The following is a 16,459-nucleotide window of genomic DNA, read 5'->3' as shown; positions in this document are numbered from 1 at the left end:
CAGTTACATAAAAGCAAACCATTTGAAAATAAATTATATTAAAAGCAAATATTGAGAATATAAAACATGACTGCACAGCACTTTGAGAGAATATAAACACCCTGTAAACAACCTGAGAACATTTCACAAATGATAGATGTTGTTTGGTGACTATTCAAATAACTTTAATAAACTGAACAAAATTGGTTGTGTACAACAACAATTTCTTAAAAACAAATTATTTCCATTTCAAATTTGACATTATTCAATTCAATTTCAAATTCTATCTATACTATACAAAAACATTTCACATTCAATACAACACCTAATATATTACAAAGTACACAGGGACGTGTCCATCTAAACCTTGACAAACGATGACTCAAGGATGTCTGTCTCCACAGTGTGGTACAGTACAAACTAACCGTTAATTCAGTGTATCTGTGGCCAGACTCATATGATTACTGGTCTCTCCATGCAAACAGCCCAGACCACAAAAACACATGCAGGCTGCCGGAGGTAAAACTGTCTGCAGGTTTGGAAGAAGTTATAAAGCTCAGCATTTTATGATATTTGTGTGTTTTAATGCTAAAAGGGACTAAAAATAAATTAAATAAATGTGTTAGTGTGTGATTTGTACATATATATAGACAGTATCAGATTAGCGCACGAAAATGATATTATCTACCCAGTCGTCCTTGTTTAAGTGGGCGCTAAACATTTCTATTGGGATGTTTGTTCAGTTAGCCCATATGGCAAAAAATATGTTTGTGTATATATATACATAGAGAGAGAGAGAGAGAGAGAGAGAGAGAGAGAGAGAGAGAGAGAGAGAGTGGCCAATATATATTTCAAATATATGCTAAATATATAGGCTATTGTAAAAAGCGAGGCTTAATGAAATAAAAAAAAAAATTTTTGGACAATATATAATATATATTGGAAAATATATATTTGCATTTGTATACATATATGCATATATATATGCATACATATATGCATATATATATACATATATGCATATATATATACATATATATATATATATATATATATATATATATATATATATATATATATATATATATACATATACATACACATACATACACATACATACATATATATATATATATATATATATATATATATATATACACACACACATGTATATGTATATATATATATATATATATATATATGCGCCATATGAGAGCAGAGGCTTCTTTTTTTTGTGGATGTAACTCTTTGAAAAAAAAACAAACAAACAAACAAAAAAAGATTATTTCCAAAAAGTGAAGGGATTAACTTTAAAATCTCTAAAAATGAATGGGAGATACCAGGGATTATGGCTGCTTCGCCCCTGTATACAAAAAAACATATGAAGACACGCTCAGAATTTTTACAGATGCATCTCTATCTAGAGAGATCTAAGCAACATCAAACAGATCACTACAAGATCTTTAAGATCACTGCTTTGGTCGAAGAGAAAAACTAAACAAATAAAGGAAAGAATCAGGATTGGATATCTAGTGATAAGAAGGAAAAAAAAAACATTTTCTCACATACTAGAACACAATAATCAGCTTAAATGTATAACACAAATACTTTACCGTTTTAAACTTCAGATATGTTTGTGATTTTGAAAACAGGCCTGTTTTAGAACCTGAGTCCATTGGAATCCTGATTACAGCAGGAAGAATCGTTTTGGGGATGCCCAAGGACAGAGTAGCAATTTCCTGCAAAACTGTGGTATGTCGTTGTCCGCAGAAATGCATTTTTTTCTTCTTGCTTCTCAGATCAAGCATGTTGGAGCTTGCCTTACTCTTTAAATAAAATGTGTATGGCTCACTAAGAGACACGGGAAGAGACGAGGGGTTAAAAAAGTGTAGAAAAACATGGCAAAGGTGTAAGAAGCTTCAAGCCTGCATCTGATCTCCAAGGCACGCTTTGCCATGAATGACCTTCCTTCGACCTTCCATCGCCTTCGGCTTTGAGCTAAGTTGGCCAAACGTCATCTTCATTGCCTTGGGACTTCCAAGCATGTTGAACAGGTCTTAAAATCTCGATGTTTCAGTGCCTTGTGGGTGCGTTTAGATCTTGAACACGTGGCGGTCTCGTCACCCTTCAGTGCATTTCAGGCTGGATTTAGATAAAACTCTTTCAAACTGACCCCTGAGACGTCAAGCCAGGATGACTGAGCTGTCACGTCAGGTGAAGGATTGAGAGGGTGATGGAGGCTGTTTCATGTTTCTTGAGGAACAAAATAAGCTGTCCACTTCAGCCAAGGAAAGGAAGAGACACAGGTAAAGGTAAACAGTCTTGCCGTCGACCTTTATCTTGTCCTTAAGATTGGGGTACGTTTACACAGGGTATAACAGAAAAACAATGGACATTTAAACTCCTGAAAGGGCCAAACCTGCAGGTTTAAGTCACTTGTGAGGGCAGTTTTTCCAGTTGCCTTGATAGAAGGCTTTTGCAGATAAAAAAGACTGATAAATGGCTGAAGGGTTGGTCTTGTTGATATGCTCTGGGGAAGAAATGTACATTTCTGGTTATCCACATAATGGATGTGTGAGTGCAAACAAATGTTGACAGACTAAGAATATGTTCAGCACATTCAAACAACACATATATTCCCCATTTGCCATTAAAATTACAACCACTACAGAAAAACACCCACACACAACAGAAAGCTTCCCACACCCAACAGACAAGTTTTTCTTGCGACAGCAGAGCCACTCCTTTGTTAGTGCTTCAGATCGAAGTATATCCCTCCTGTCTTTTCAAGCATGTATTTGCGAAAGTGTACAGAGTGAAGTCAGGCACTTAATCAACATGTGCTGCCAAAACCGATACTGATATGCGATAAGGTCTTTTGAAAGCCCGGAAGCATCGTGCAGGTTTCAGGAAAGTCAACAGCCTGAAGTCATTGCATAGAGCTAGCATGGACAACAACAATAAATTATGCTAAATAAATAATGATAGTCTGCTGTACCGAAACAAAAGATGCTATGCACTTACCGGGTCACTTCACCGCCAGGTCTCACTTTAATATGGAGATGTAATGCTAAAGAAAAAAAAGGGAAAAATCAAGTTATTGATAGAAGGAAATAATTACATGGTGGACAGATTATATTATTGCATACGTGGAAGAATAAATGAATGAAATAAACAATCAAAGTTATGAAAGAATGGGGTGTAGTCACCAAACACAGAAACAATGGCTCTGCATAACTAAAATCCATAAGTGACTGAAGACTCCACTTACTATTAAGCTAACATTATGATATGCCAAAAAGCATTAAGAGACATACACACAAACTTTGGGCACAAGACTAATTTTAATTAGTTTGAACAATTTTTATTGATTCATTTCAGTATTCAATGAAATATTGAAAATTACACTACCATTCAAAAATTTGAGGGGTTGGTAAGATTTTTTTTTATTATTGTTTTTGAATAACAGTCTCTTATGCTCACCAATAATTTGTTTATTTGATCAAAAATTCAATAAAAACAGTAATATTGTGAAATATTATTACAATTTCAAATAAAATTTTCATAATTAAACACAAAAATTAATCCCCTCTATAAAAAAGTCTTCATTCAGCAGCCATTATAGCAGAAATTGAGACAATTATTTCAGGACTTTTTCTGTTCTTTGAATAGAAAGTTTCAAAGAATAACATTTATTCGAAATAGAAATCTTTTGCAAAATTATAAATGTCTTTACTGTCACTTTTGATCAATTAAAACCATCTTTGCTGAATAAAAGTGAAGAAGATCTTACTAACTCCACACGTTTGGACAGTAATGTACATTTGTCTGCCTATTTTGAACCATATATTCCTGAAAAATAAATTTCTGCTCCAGTGACAAAAAAAGGTGAAAAATTTGTGCTATGACAAATAGGTCAAACACTCATAGCATTAGTGAGACTTTATTGACATGCACGACAGATAACCAAGTGAAATAAGCAAGTAGTGCAAGGCTGAAACCACTGCAGAAATGCTCACAAGGGTAAGACAGTGCGACAGAGACAGAGACGTGTGTGGACATGACTGACATTCCTAAATGATCTGCTTTTAATTCTCCTTCTGATTCTTTCCAGATACACCACAGATTTGGATTAAAAGATAATTATATAGCAGACAAATAGGTAATGATGTCATTTCATCCTTGTTTTTATTCACCCGAACAGAAAAATTAGCCAAAGAGACTGACAGTTACTCAAAACAAAATTAATCGTAAGAAAATAAATAATTTAATAGATTTTCACAAATGTCTTATTTATTTATATGTTGTGAAAAACATTAAACCAAAATAACCTATAAATGAAAATATCTAATAAAGCCAAAACATTTGCAGGTGGTCTAAGAGGAAATGAAGGTTGTATGTTATCTATGACAGACATCAGAAAACAAATGAAGGGGAGTTTGGCTTCGCTCCCTCTCAGGATGCATTTGACATTGATGAAAAACTCGAATTGCAACTTCCAGTTCTGATCTGACACATTTAGCTAGTAAAACTCTTTAGCTCTTTATACACAATTTGCATTTAAAAAATGCAAGCTTATCTAATAATTGACAAAGAAATGCAATGTACTTTGGACGATAAATGAGGTCACTAATGTGAGACACCTATACCTGGGAGGTTTTGCATGCAGTGTGTGTGTGTATTTCTGTGAGTGTACAGGCAACTGTGTGAGTCATGCTAGTTTCTTATCAAAGAAACATCTCTCTGTTAGACAAATCAGTTGCATTTACATATGATCTCCCTCAAAGCTTAGTTTTGCATTTCCAGTATTTCCTGTCTTTTATTTTTCTACATATGCTATCAAAATCCATTGAGCCTTCCATGAAATTATCAGTATTAAAGCTCTTCTTGTAGCAATTAGACGTTTGTCTAAACAAGACAGACTTTTCCGTGTACTATCATCTATCTGATAAAATCAATGTCAAACTTTTTCCAGACCAAATTTAAAAACCATTGTCCTCTAGTTTCTTTATCTTTTAGCACAAGATAGAAATGCACGTTCAAAGTCAAGCGTAGAAGGACTGGGTGTGGAAGGCTTGGCAAACAGACCTCAGCACTTGGAGTATTTGGTGGTAAAAAGTTTGAAGAAGGGAAGAGAGTGGAGAAGAGAAGAGAAGAGAAGAAACAGCCATTTATCATAGAACACAAAGGGAATAAAAATAAGTCCTAAGTAACGGCTCAAAAAAGGAATAGTAAACCCCAAAATGAAAATTCCAGTGTTAATCCAAACATTCCAAATATGATGTTGCAGAACACAAAAGTACTTTTACATATGGAATATAGTGTGTGAGTCATACAAATCAGCTACTTTTTGTTGTTTCCTGTTTGGGTTTAAAACAGGTTTTGGAACAACATGACTGAGTAAACATGAACTATTTCAATAACAGCACATACTACAGTTTAAAAGATTTGGGTCAGGAGGATTTTTTGGGGGGGAAGAAATTATTACATTTATACAGGATGCATTAAATTGATCAAAAGTAACTGTAAAGATATTTATAATGTTACAAAAAGACTTATATTTTAAGAAATGCTGTTCTTTTGAACTTTCTATTCATCAGAACCCTGAAATATATATATTAAATAAATCCTATAAAAATATATTATATATATATATATATATATATATATTATATATATATATATATATATCATGGTTTCCACAAAGCTATTTTCAACACTGATAAGAATTTTTTCTTATGCAGCAAATTAGCAGATTAAAAAGGATTTCTGAAAGATTGTGTGACACTGAAGACTGGAGTTATGATGCTTCAGCTTTGTATCACAGGAATATATTAAAATGGAAAATTGCAATAATATTTCACAATTATGCTGTTTTTACTGTATTTTTTTATCTAATAAATGCATCCTTGGTGAGCAAAACAAAAAATTCTAAACACAATTCTTACATACCATAGACTGACACTGACACCACTATAAAAGACTGGAGTTACGAAAGAACAATAATCCAGTGTTTCCTGAATAACTGACTTCATTTCTTTTTAAACTGCCCCTTTTGCAAATCAGAGTGACTGGAATGGAATCAGGAAGTGGCAGAACGCGTCTTATCCTCTCTGACAAACATATCTTACAACACATGTGGGCTGTCTGAAGGTTTGCTGATTGACACAGTCATGTATATCATGCTACTGAAACCGAGGTCAGAATGTTAAGTGGTGATTTCAATATAAAAACAAAAACAGAAATTTCATAACAAAACAATTTCAAACATAAAAATATGAAAAAAAAAAAAAAAAATAACAAGAAAGGGACAACATTGAAATAAAAAATAAAATATATACAAGCTGACTGACAGCTTTTAAAGCTTCATTTTTGATTACCATTCAAAATCATTTCAAATCAAACCTATATCTATATGCACTGGATTTGCTGAATGGGACAAGAGGGAATAAGAATGAATTTTAGACTTACTCTGAGCTTGATTTTTTCTTGCGCTTTATAATACAAGCGAGGATGACAATGGCCACAAGCACACCAATTACAATCCCAGCAATCGCTCCACCAGACAGGCCCTCATCTACCGCTCCAATCTCTGCAAATCAGAAGGTGTTTAGATTATTATAGACCAAACACACACACACACACACATGCTACAAACACAAATGAAAACCACATTGTGTATATAAACATACCTTCAGGGCCTAAAACTAACATTCCGCCACACCTGCCAATGGCTGGTGACTTGAGAAAATTAACCCGCCATCAATATGTTTTACCAGGCATGTAACTGTATGTTCATAATAAATTAAAAAACAAAAGAATTAAATCAATAAAAATATCACTTTATTTTTTACTATTTTTCCATAACTGTACAGTTTGGATTATATTATATAATGTAAAGCTATTATTTTACATAACTGTACAATTTAAATTATATTATTATAATGTCTAATGGCTGATAAGTTTTTAATTTGGCGAGAAAGCAGGATGTCTGATCAATAATCAAAAACACTATTAATTATAAATTTAATAAACACCCAATTAATATTATTAAGTAGCAAATAAAAAAAAAATTATTAAAATTAAATAAACATTTTACTTAATATTCACTCTAAATTAAACAGTTCATTTTGGCATTGATATAATCATATATTTTTGCATGAATCTGTTAATCTGGCACATTATAAGCTAATATTGTCAAAATTGAAAATTAATCGGTTTGGCTGACATATGTAACAATAAAATCACAATAACAACCTCCCAAAATTGGCATTAATCAGTAGACACACTTAGTTGCGTATGTCAATAATGTAAAAAACCCTAAACACTGGAAAATATTACTTACTGTATATAATATTAGAATAATATCACATTAACAATTTATAATATCATATAATTAAATTATTATAATATAATATAAATTAATATGAAACATAAATATTAACTTATTATTTAACAAATCTTGTCTTGCCAGTATATTAGTATATAATTTGTCAGTATTTGAATTACAACTCAAAATTGGCATTAATCGGCATAATGGCCTTAACTGATAATCTTAAAATGCCAAGATGTGGATTTTAGGTTTTGTGAGTTGAGAATGGGAATTAATCCTTGAACTGCCACATTTACCTGTGACTGCAAGTTTGTGAGTCGCTGAGGTCATCATTCCCGTGATGGGGTTGAATGCCTCGCAGGTGTACAGGCCACTGTCCGTGACCATGGCCTTCTCAATTGTTAAGACTGCATTGCTGAAGTTCTTCGCTGTACCGTTGAGTTTCCATGAGTATGTACTCGGAGGAACAGACTCTGCAGAGCAGGTTAATTTTACAAGTTCTTCAAACTTCACCTCTTTCTTCCCATCAACCTTCCCATTCACTGGACCATCTGTGGGACATCAGACAGATTGGCTTAGTTAGGTAGGTCACATTTAGATCAGAGTAATGCAAACAAACAGTTGGTAACAACACAAGCAGAAAGGAAACCAACACCATTTGCAAACATGATAGGCTAATGTTTAGACAGGACAACAAAAGAAAAGTGATACAGGAATCACCATGTCCTAAGCAGCCACCACAAATGTCTCTGTCCTCCAAATTCAAACACTGCCCAAAGTGATGAAATCTCAGCCAATCAGAATGCATAATTTTCAACAGTGAATATAACAGGTGGATTTATGATCAATGAGATTTCAGTAATACAATGGGAAAAAATATATAATATTATATTAGTTAATCGTAAATCTTGCAATGTTGTCAAAATAAATATTTAAAATAAAAATAAATTGTGTTATTTTATATCTTAAATTTAATTTAAAATGTATAATACATATAATACATTTTTCATAAATAATATTCTTTTAATAAAATTAAGTATATATTATTTACAATATATAAATAATATAAACACAATACAATATATCAATTTAAACCTTTTAAAATCACGTCTGGTTGGGTCACAGTGAAGGTTAACAATTATTATGTAAAACGTCTATGTTAATTGCCGCATTCAATTCAATTCAACACAACACAACAAATCAAGAGACGAGCAGATCACATGTACAGTATTACAATAAAACTCTCCTCTCTTGGATACTTACAGTTGATCACCATCTTATAGGTGCTTTCGTCTTGGTTGACTTTGTTCTTCAGCTGGCACTTGTAGTCGCCCGCATCCTCTCTAACAACTTTAACAATGGTCAGAGTTTTCTTGTCGGCTGAGAGAATGACACGGTCACCAGGAATCAGAGGTTTGCTGTCCTTCAGCCAGTCCACACTTTCGGCTTTTCCAGTGGCTGCAGAGCAGGTGATGTTGACCGTGCTGTTGCCAGCGATGAGAAGTGATGAGGAGCTGGAGATATTTGTTCCAGATAAGACCTCTAGCAGAACAGAACAGATGAGAAGACAAAAAAATAAGTGGTGCTTTCAGATAATGGACCCTCAACGACAGACTGTTGTAATGTCAGTTATAAGGAGAGAATAAAGTTTGAAAAGTTCTTTCGCTCACCAAAGCTGCATTTATTTGATTAAAAATGCAGTAATATTGCAAAATATTATTACAATTTAAAACAACTGTTTGCTCTTTGAATATATTTTAAAATGTAATTTATTCCTGTGATACAAAGCTGAATTTTCAGTCACATGCTGATTCTCAACAAAAAAAACATATCAATAACAAAAAAATGCTGAATCATATTTTTTTAAAAACCCATATTTTTGTAAAAACCTTTTTTTTGTTGTTGATCTGTCGATGAATAGAAAGTTCAAAAGTACAGCATTTAAAAAAAATATATATATTTTTTTTCACTTTTGATAAATTTTATGCTGAATAAATGTATCAACTTCTTTAAAAAAGAAAAAAAAAATCATACTGACCGCAGACTTTTAAATGGTAATGTAAACCGCACATAAAAACAAATTAAACTCAGAATTGTACATTTCAGTCCGACTGTCTAAGTGGGTGATTCTTGCCTAGAAAAAGATGCAAAGACAATCCTGGCTGGGATTTCTAAACCTTTGTTTTCCCATTCTTTTCATACCTGCTGAAGTTAATTACTGACAAGTAGTTTAACCAATAGCAGGGCATGCGAGAAAGCAGGATCTACAGAAAACGGTCAAAGCAATGGAAATGCAGTACATGTACATATAATGTATAAGGACTGTAGAGACCACATCAATTAAAAAACAAAGCCAAACCCGGACATTTTAGGCAATTTGGACATCCGGCTAGGACATGTCTAGGAAAAACAGGACCTATGGCCCCCCTTAGATCTGGCTGAGTGAGATAACCTCTCAACAGCTTCATTCACCACAGTATTTACAGTACTTTTAGACCATCGCCTTTTTCTCTGGCACTATTCTCTTGTTTGTTCAGACATCATTACTGTGGAATGTACCAGTCTGATTCAGACACATTGCATTCACCAAATACCTGCAAATCTACTGTTCAGCACACACTGCCTGTGTTTTTAGTTTCGGGTAAGACGCATGCAAACAGCTGCAAATGAACTCTCTTAATTAATCCAGAAAAACTTGCATTTGTAACCCAAGAGGGTTCTTCATTTTAGATCTCATGAAATCTGATTTGCATGAACGGTTTGCATTCAAATTTTGCACAAAATCAATGACACAAAAATGCATTAGGGTTACAAATTGAACCCTACCCCCATAACAATTCAGCAATCTAAAACTTAAAAAATAGCCAACCGCCACAAAACATAAAAAACATATGAGGTAAGACAGAACAGTTTGTATTCTGCGTTCTTTAGAGTGTGGGTTTCACACATGTGGAAACACCTCAGGGGAAGACACAGTTCTTTACAAAAGCCACAGAGCCTGAGACCACAGGTTCAGGAGCCGTGTAAAATCAATCTGCCCTCAATCAAAGAAAGCAGAACGTTCCTGAAACTTCCACCCATTAATGTGAACCGAGGCAGACCTCAGAGTAAAGCAGACCAACAGGTTCATCTTTAAAAGCACTTGTAAGCCAGGAAGCCATTCTTGGTGATATTAAAAGTATAGTTCACCCATGAAAATTCTGTCAATGTCATTCCAACCTTGTATTTCTTTTTTTCAGTGTAACATCAAAGAACAAAAATCAAAAAACAAAATCCAATTAAAAATAAAAATACAATTAATAATTCAATGAAACAAAATATCCTTTTCAAATGATGAAAATGCATCTTGATTTTGATTGATTAATAAATTGAAAAAGACTATTGAACATATTAAGAAGAGCTGAGCAATATGTCAAGATTTTAGGTGAGTCTGTGGATTTCTGGAAATTTCTATCTGTTCCTCATTTAAAGTTATTGTAAAATTTCTGAAGATTTGGAATATAGTGCATGAGTCTTATTTTTATGCTGTCTTTGTGTCAAAGCCTCAGTTCCCATTTGTTGTAATTGCATTGGAGAAGTCCAACCAGCAGCAATTCAACTTTTGTGTTCCAGGGAAGAAAGTCTTGCGGGACTGGAATGACACGAGTACTTAATAACTTAGAATTATGTAAACTAACCCTTCATCATTTAACAGAGATCTCAAATCTCATTTCAGTCTTGTTTCCATCGTCCTTTCAAGGCAAACATACTTGTTCCTCTTCCAGAGTACTCCATTTTTTTTTAAATCCTTATCTCACTTCTTGGCAATGAACACACCGTGGTAAAGCATGTCTATCTCAGTCACATCCCAAAAAATTCCAACCAAAAGATTTACTTACTCACACTCTTAAAAACAATGGTGGTTTTATGCTGCCTCTTCACAATAACTATTTTTCACTAGATTGTTTTTTAGAGAATACATAGTCATATTTCAAGTAAATATAGATTAAAACTACATAAATTCAACTACTAATATATATATATATATATATATATATATTGTAATATACTATAAATTATATATATATATATATATCTATATATATATATATATATATATATTTATTTATTATCATCATATATATATTTATTTATTTATTATGAATAGTAATTTCCTAGGAAAAAAAAAAAATGTTTATCATCATCAGATAAAAAAAAAAAAAAAACATTCTCATTGGTTCTTATTGGAATCTATTTTTAATAGTGGACTGTATGCATTTGCATTTACTCAAACTGCTGTAGTAGTAGCACTAGAGAAACAATACACGATTGATGCAACTTCCGTTTGTATACAAAGCATCTGTACATGGCTTTAGGTTTCTGACTTACCCAGAACAGACACCACAGCAATCTGCGATGAAAGGTAGCGGTTGGTCTTCACATTGTAGGCCACACAACTATAGTTTCCACTGTTTGTTTCATCTACATTAGCGAGGGTAATGTTGGCCGTGGTCTTCTGAGGCATCACTGCTCCATTAAACATCCACTGGAGCTGAGCAGGAGGGTCAGACTGAGCTGAGCATGCGAGTATTAAGTTAGAGCCTTTCTTAAGAAATGAATCTGTTGGAGTCTGTGTCATGACGATTTTCTCTGGGCCATCTAGATAAAGGAAAAGAATAAGAAAAAAATGCTGATGAAAAAGAGGCACAAGTAAAGGTTCATAAAGTACTAGCAAGGCAGCTATGTTTTAGAGATTTCTGATAAATCCCAATAAATTTTTTACGGAAATACAATTCTAGTTTTTGAACATAGGTTTTTACTAGAAGACAAATATCAAAAGTTGTGTCTGGTTACGTAATTTCACATCCTCTATTTAATCAAGATAGTGTAAATGTTATCTTTAAATGAGGAGGATGTATTTTGCCTATCAGGATGTGGTTCAATTTTAGGCCAATGAATCTTACTGCAACTCAAAAATGTTTTTTAGAAAGCATCGATAGTCTAAGACTAAAGATTCTGTTGCAGTGAATTAACTTCATGGCCAAACCATGCACTTCAAAGAGATTTGATCTGGATCTGTAAATGCACACATCCACAAACAAACACTAACATCCATCCTCTTCCTGCTGTTCACAAGCTCATTCACAACCGTATTTTATCTAAGCTCAGCCTGCATTTTTTCCTGCACCTGCAACAGAACCTGTCTGAACTAGAAAGTCTCTTTCTGATCTCTGCTGTCATGTGTGCTTTCTAGTGCACACCATCTGCCGAGACAAAGACTGCAGACGGTAAAGCAACCTTAACTTATCTGGCACCAGTAAGTGTATGAGTAAGTTCTACTGCAAGTGTTTTTATGTGCAGATGTGTGAATTTATGCGTGAAGACACATAATCAGCTTCATTGTAAAATCAGGGTCATTATGTAACACATTTCCATCATTACTGTCTTAATAAAATAGATAAGTTGTGGCATTATTTACACAATAACACGAAAACCGCACCAAAGACCTTCGGAACAGAACAAAATGTTAAGTCCCTTTTAACTGATAATCTTCCCCTCTGCTTAATCTTACATTTATCCCATATTCGCAGAGCCGATATATGCAAAATACGCAAGCTGCGTAGGGTCCCCAAAACACCAGGGGGCCCCCTTGTTCTCAAAGATGATTTAATTTCGTTTTCATTCAGTTATGAAAACATGAATGATCATTTCTTTAAATGTGGTGCGCTGTCGCCCTTTCTACGTAAAAATCAGCCAAATCATGTAATGTGAATGTTGTAAATTCTTGCTCGAGACTAAAAAAATGAGTTGAAAGTGTACCGAGCCGCGGAAGAGGAAGTTTCTCAATCGCTTTCCGTGAGCGCGACTTGAGACGGAGTGAGACACGGACAAATGAATTTCATTCGTTCATAACCACTCATACTCAAAAACTAGATACTAACGAGAGGATTTTCAGTTAAAAACAACTGAAATTGTGAACTGTTCGTCACACAATGCTACAGAATGGCTTCAAATGTTTGTAATATAGTGCAGAAGTTGTATGCACCACTTATAGTGCATATTTTTCTTTAGACCTTTTTTAGTCATTGCATGGAAAGTATTGCGTAAATGTAAAAGATTACATCATATGGGCTTGGAACGACATAAGGGTGAGTAATCAATGACAACTTTTTGGCTGAACTGTTCCTTTAAAGGCATTTGTGTATTTGTCTCAGACTAAGTGTGTGTGGGTGTGATCAGGTACGTACAGCTCACAGTGAGATTGAAGGGAGCACTCCTCCCTGACTCCAGTGCGTTCTCTGCAATGCAGACGATGGGTCCTCGCAGATCTGTACGTCGAACTTCAGCAATATTTAGCACATCGCCAGGTGTGTTTAGCTGTACACGTGTGCCATCTACCACTAAAGCGTCTGAACCGTTCATCCACTTGTATGTAAAGGAGCCTTTGGCAGAGCAGGTAAGAACCACGGAGCTGTTGAACTCTACAGCTTCAGGTACATTCGATGAAATCTTAACGTCAGTTATGGGTTCTGGAGAAAAGAGAAGAAAACCATGGATTGTGTCCAATCAGAAACATCTTTGTTCTTGCTTAGACTTTCCCAGGGAATGAAACCTTAGAGAAACCTGAGGTTAAGTGCCTCGCTCAAGGCCATAATAGTGACAGGTCATGACTTGCTTCTTGGGTGATCCAATCAACAACCCTTGGATAACCAACCCTGAGATTTGACAACATACATCTTACATCAAGAAGGCCTCCTAGACTGATCTAAAATCTCTGTCAACACTTGATCTCCAGTCACTGAATGAATGTCTATAAAATGAATCATGTTGCAATCATAAGTTTAAATCAAGTCATAAAATGAGTCATCACTACCATACACTAGGGCTGATTCAACAATATCATTCATTGTTCTCAAAAACCAAATGCAAATTCCATATTATCTGAAATTAACCCACTGTTTGGCTGTGAGATTAACTGGTTTTGTTATTCAGTGCAACGCTGTCTTAAAGAACTACTGTGAAGTTCACATTTAGTATTCAATTAATTCTTTTAACAAATTTGTGTGGGACTTGAACCTTCTTCAACCCTTCATTCATCTGCTCAGACATTCAGCCACTAGGCTTCACCACCCTAGTGTTTAGTCTCTCACTGTATACCTTTGATTGCACTGGATGGTCAGTACTTACCAAGAACCTCGAGGTCAATCTGTCCAGACAGTTGCTCTCCTTTGAGATCGACTACAGTGAGAGTATATTCCCCTCCATCCTCCTTCACCAGCGGCCCGAGCTGAAGCTCACACGTAGTCTTATTGTAGATGATTCTGCTGGTGTATTTCTTATCAATGTTTTCTGTGCTTGTTGTTGGAATGTGTGTGATAACTGGTACAATTACTTGACCTTTTTTGAAATTCCATGTTATGGTTAGAAAGCCCTGTGTTGAGGTGATTGTTGTCTTGAAGGTCACATTTTTACCTGGTCAATGAGGTAAAGAGAAATCTAGATAAATCTAAACACCTTTGCTAAGTTCTTAGAAATGCATCCAAGTATTTAATGAATAGGCCAACTATTTAAAGTATACTCGAATACTATCCTTGCACCTTGAATATACATGTGAGTTATACTCGAATACTATCCTTGCACCTTGAATACACACATTATTACAAAATACTATCCTTGCACCTTGAATATACATGTGAGTACACAACAGGTTTTCTTGTTACATGACAACAAAATGGCTTGGTTATGCCACACTGAATTTGATTTGGCAGACATTTTTTTAAGTAATAATGACAAATATTAAAATTATTTTAAATTAAATTAAAACGCACCGAAGCATGGATAAACCATAAATCTACTCACCGATTACGCCGTTTGCGTTGTCGCTGAGAAGCGGATTGCCCTCGGAACAGCATCCTATAAGAGGAATGATTTTCAGTCAGGACACTTAAGGATAAAATAAAACTACACATTACACATTAAGTCCTGGTGTACGCTACTGTTTAAAATCTTTAAATGAGATTTAGGTACAATTTTTAAATCTTGGAAATTTAAAAATAAATGTCTAAAAGTGATAAGTGACATTTTTATCTTTTTTAACTTACCGAGTGCGGCCAAAGTGAGCAAAGGCAGCCAAAAGTTACAGAAATCCATATGGAGAGATGTGAGTCCCTGGAGCACAGACATCAATGTAAGAATTTGAGAAAGCCACCACAACACTCCCAAAAAGATACCGCGACACACCCAACCAGTTTATCTGAAACCCCGCCCCGGTCAACCTGCAGGCTACTCTTCTGATGTCATCTTCTACTGTGCTTCATTAATGGGAAACATTGCCCCCTAGAATTCATTTGTCATTGGCATTGCACCATATTAAAGCACAAAGCATGTTGCCTATTTGCACAGAAACTGAATCAGTGAATGTAAACCAACTGTCAGTAGCCTATAAGTAATTATGGCTGTTTTATTTATCAAATAAAATCAGCATTAAATACAAAAGCACGCACTAGATCAGGCTAACATGTTAACATTGAAATATGCACACAAAAAAATCAAAAAAAAAAAATAAAAAAAAAAAATAAATAATAAAATATTATAGGCCTGCAAAATGAATAATATATCAATTCTATATAAAATAAACATGTAAAATATACAAATAAATGTGAATAAAATTATTCTAAATATAAAAAACATATAAAATACCTATAAATGTGTACACGTGTGTTTTTAGGCTATATTATATATATTATAATATATATATATATTATATACATATATTTAATATATAATACATATTTATTATATATATAGAATTATATATATTATATATATCATATATATATATATATATATATTAGCCTAAATATATTATATATATATATAAAACCTGCTATTCCCTTTGTTATGAATCATTGCATCAGGTAGCTTAAAACATTTAACTGCCACAATATATAATGTGGGGATGAGGATTTGTATTTCGGGCTTCTACTGACTCCTAGTGTCAAAATGAGACACTTCATGCTTGCACATGGGAGTGGTTATCTGATGGTTAAAAGCTCAAAGAGCTCAAAAAAAAAAAAAAAAAAAAATTTTTTATTGATTTCTAAAAAAAAAGAAAAAAACCTTTCCCAAAAAAAAAAAAAAAAAAAAATTTTTGATTGATTTCTGTAA

At 33.9% G+C, this 16,459-nt stretch overlaps 1 protein-coding gene across 1 annotated transcript; it reads right to left on the bottom strand.

Moving 5' to 3' along the window:
* Positions 1-1,186: 1,186 nt before the first annotated feature.
* On the bottom strand, positions 1,187-15,488 carry LOC109111342 (carcinoembryonic antigen-related cell adhesion molecule 5-like). Its single transcript, XM_019124263.2, has 10 exons — positions 15,394-15,488; positions 15,152-15,205; positions 14,480-14,764; positions 13,540-13,821; positions 11,681-11,950; positions 8,576-8,854; positions 7,609-7,863; positions 6,451-6,571; positions 3,004-3,049; positions 1,187-2,509 (listed from the first exon to the last, which is right to left on the bottom strand). The coding sequence occupies exons 1-9, from the start codon at positions 15,473-15,475 to the stop codon at positions 3,031-3,033; spliced, it is 1,647 nt and encodes a 548-aa protein (XP_018979808.2). The 5' UTR covers positions 15,476-15,488; the 3' UTR covers positions 1,187-2,509; positions 3,004-3,030.
* Between the last annotated feature and the right edge of the window lie 971 nt (positions 15,489-16,459).

This window comes from Cyprinus carpio, chromosome A19 (genome assembly GCF_018340385.1).
Source record: "Cyprinus carpio isolate SPL01 chromosome A19, ASM1834038v1, whole genome shotgun sequence".
Classification (NCBI taxonomy): domain Eukaryota; kingdom Metazoa; phylum Chordata; class Actinopteri; order Cypriniformes; family Cyprinidae; genus Cyprinus; species Cyprinus carpio.
Note: the sequence above shows the minus strand (reverse complement) of the source record. Positions and strands in the feature narration are given on the sequence as shown.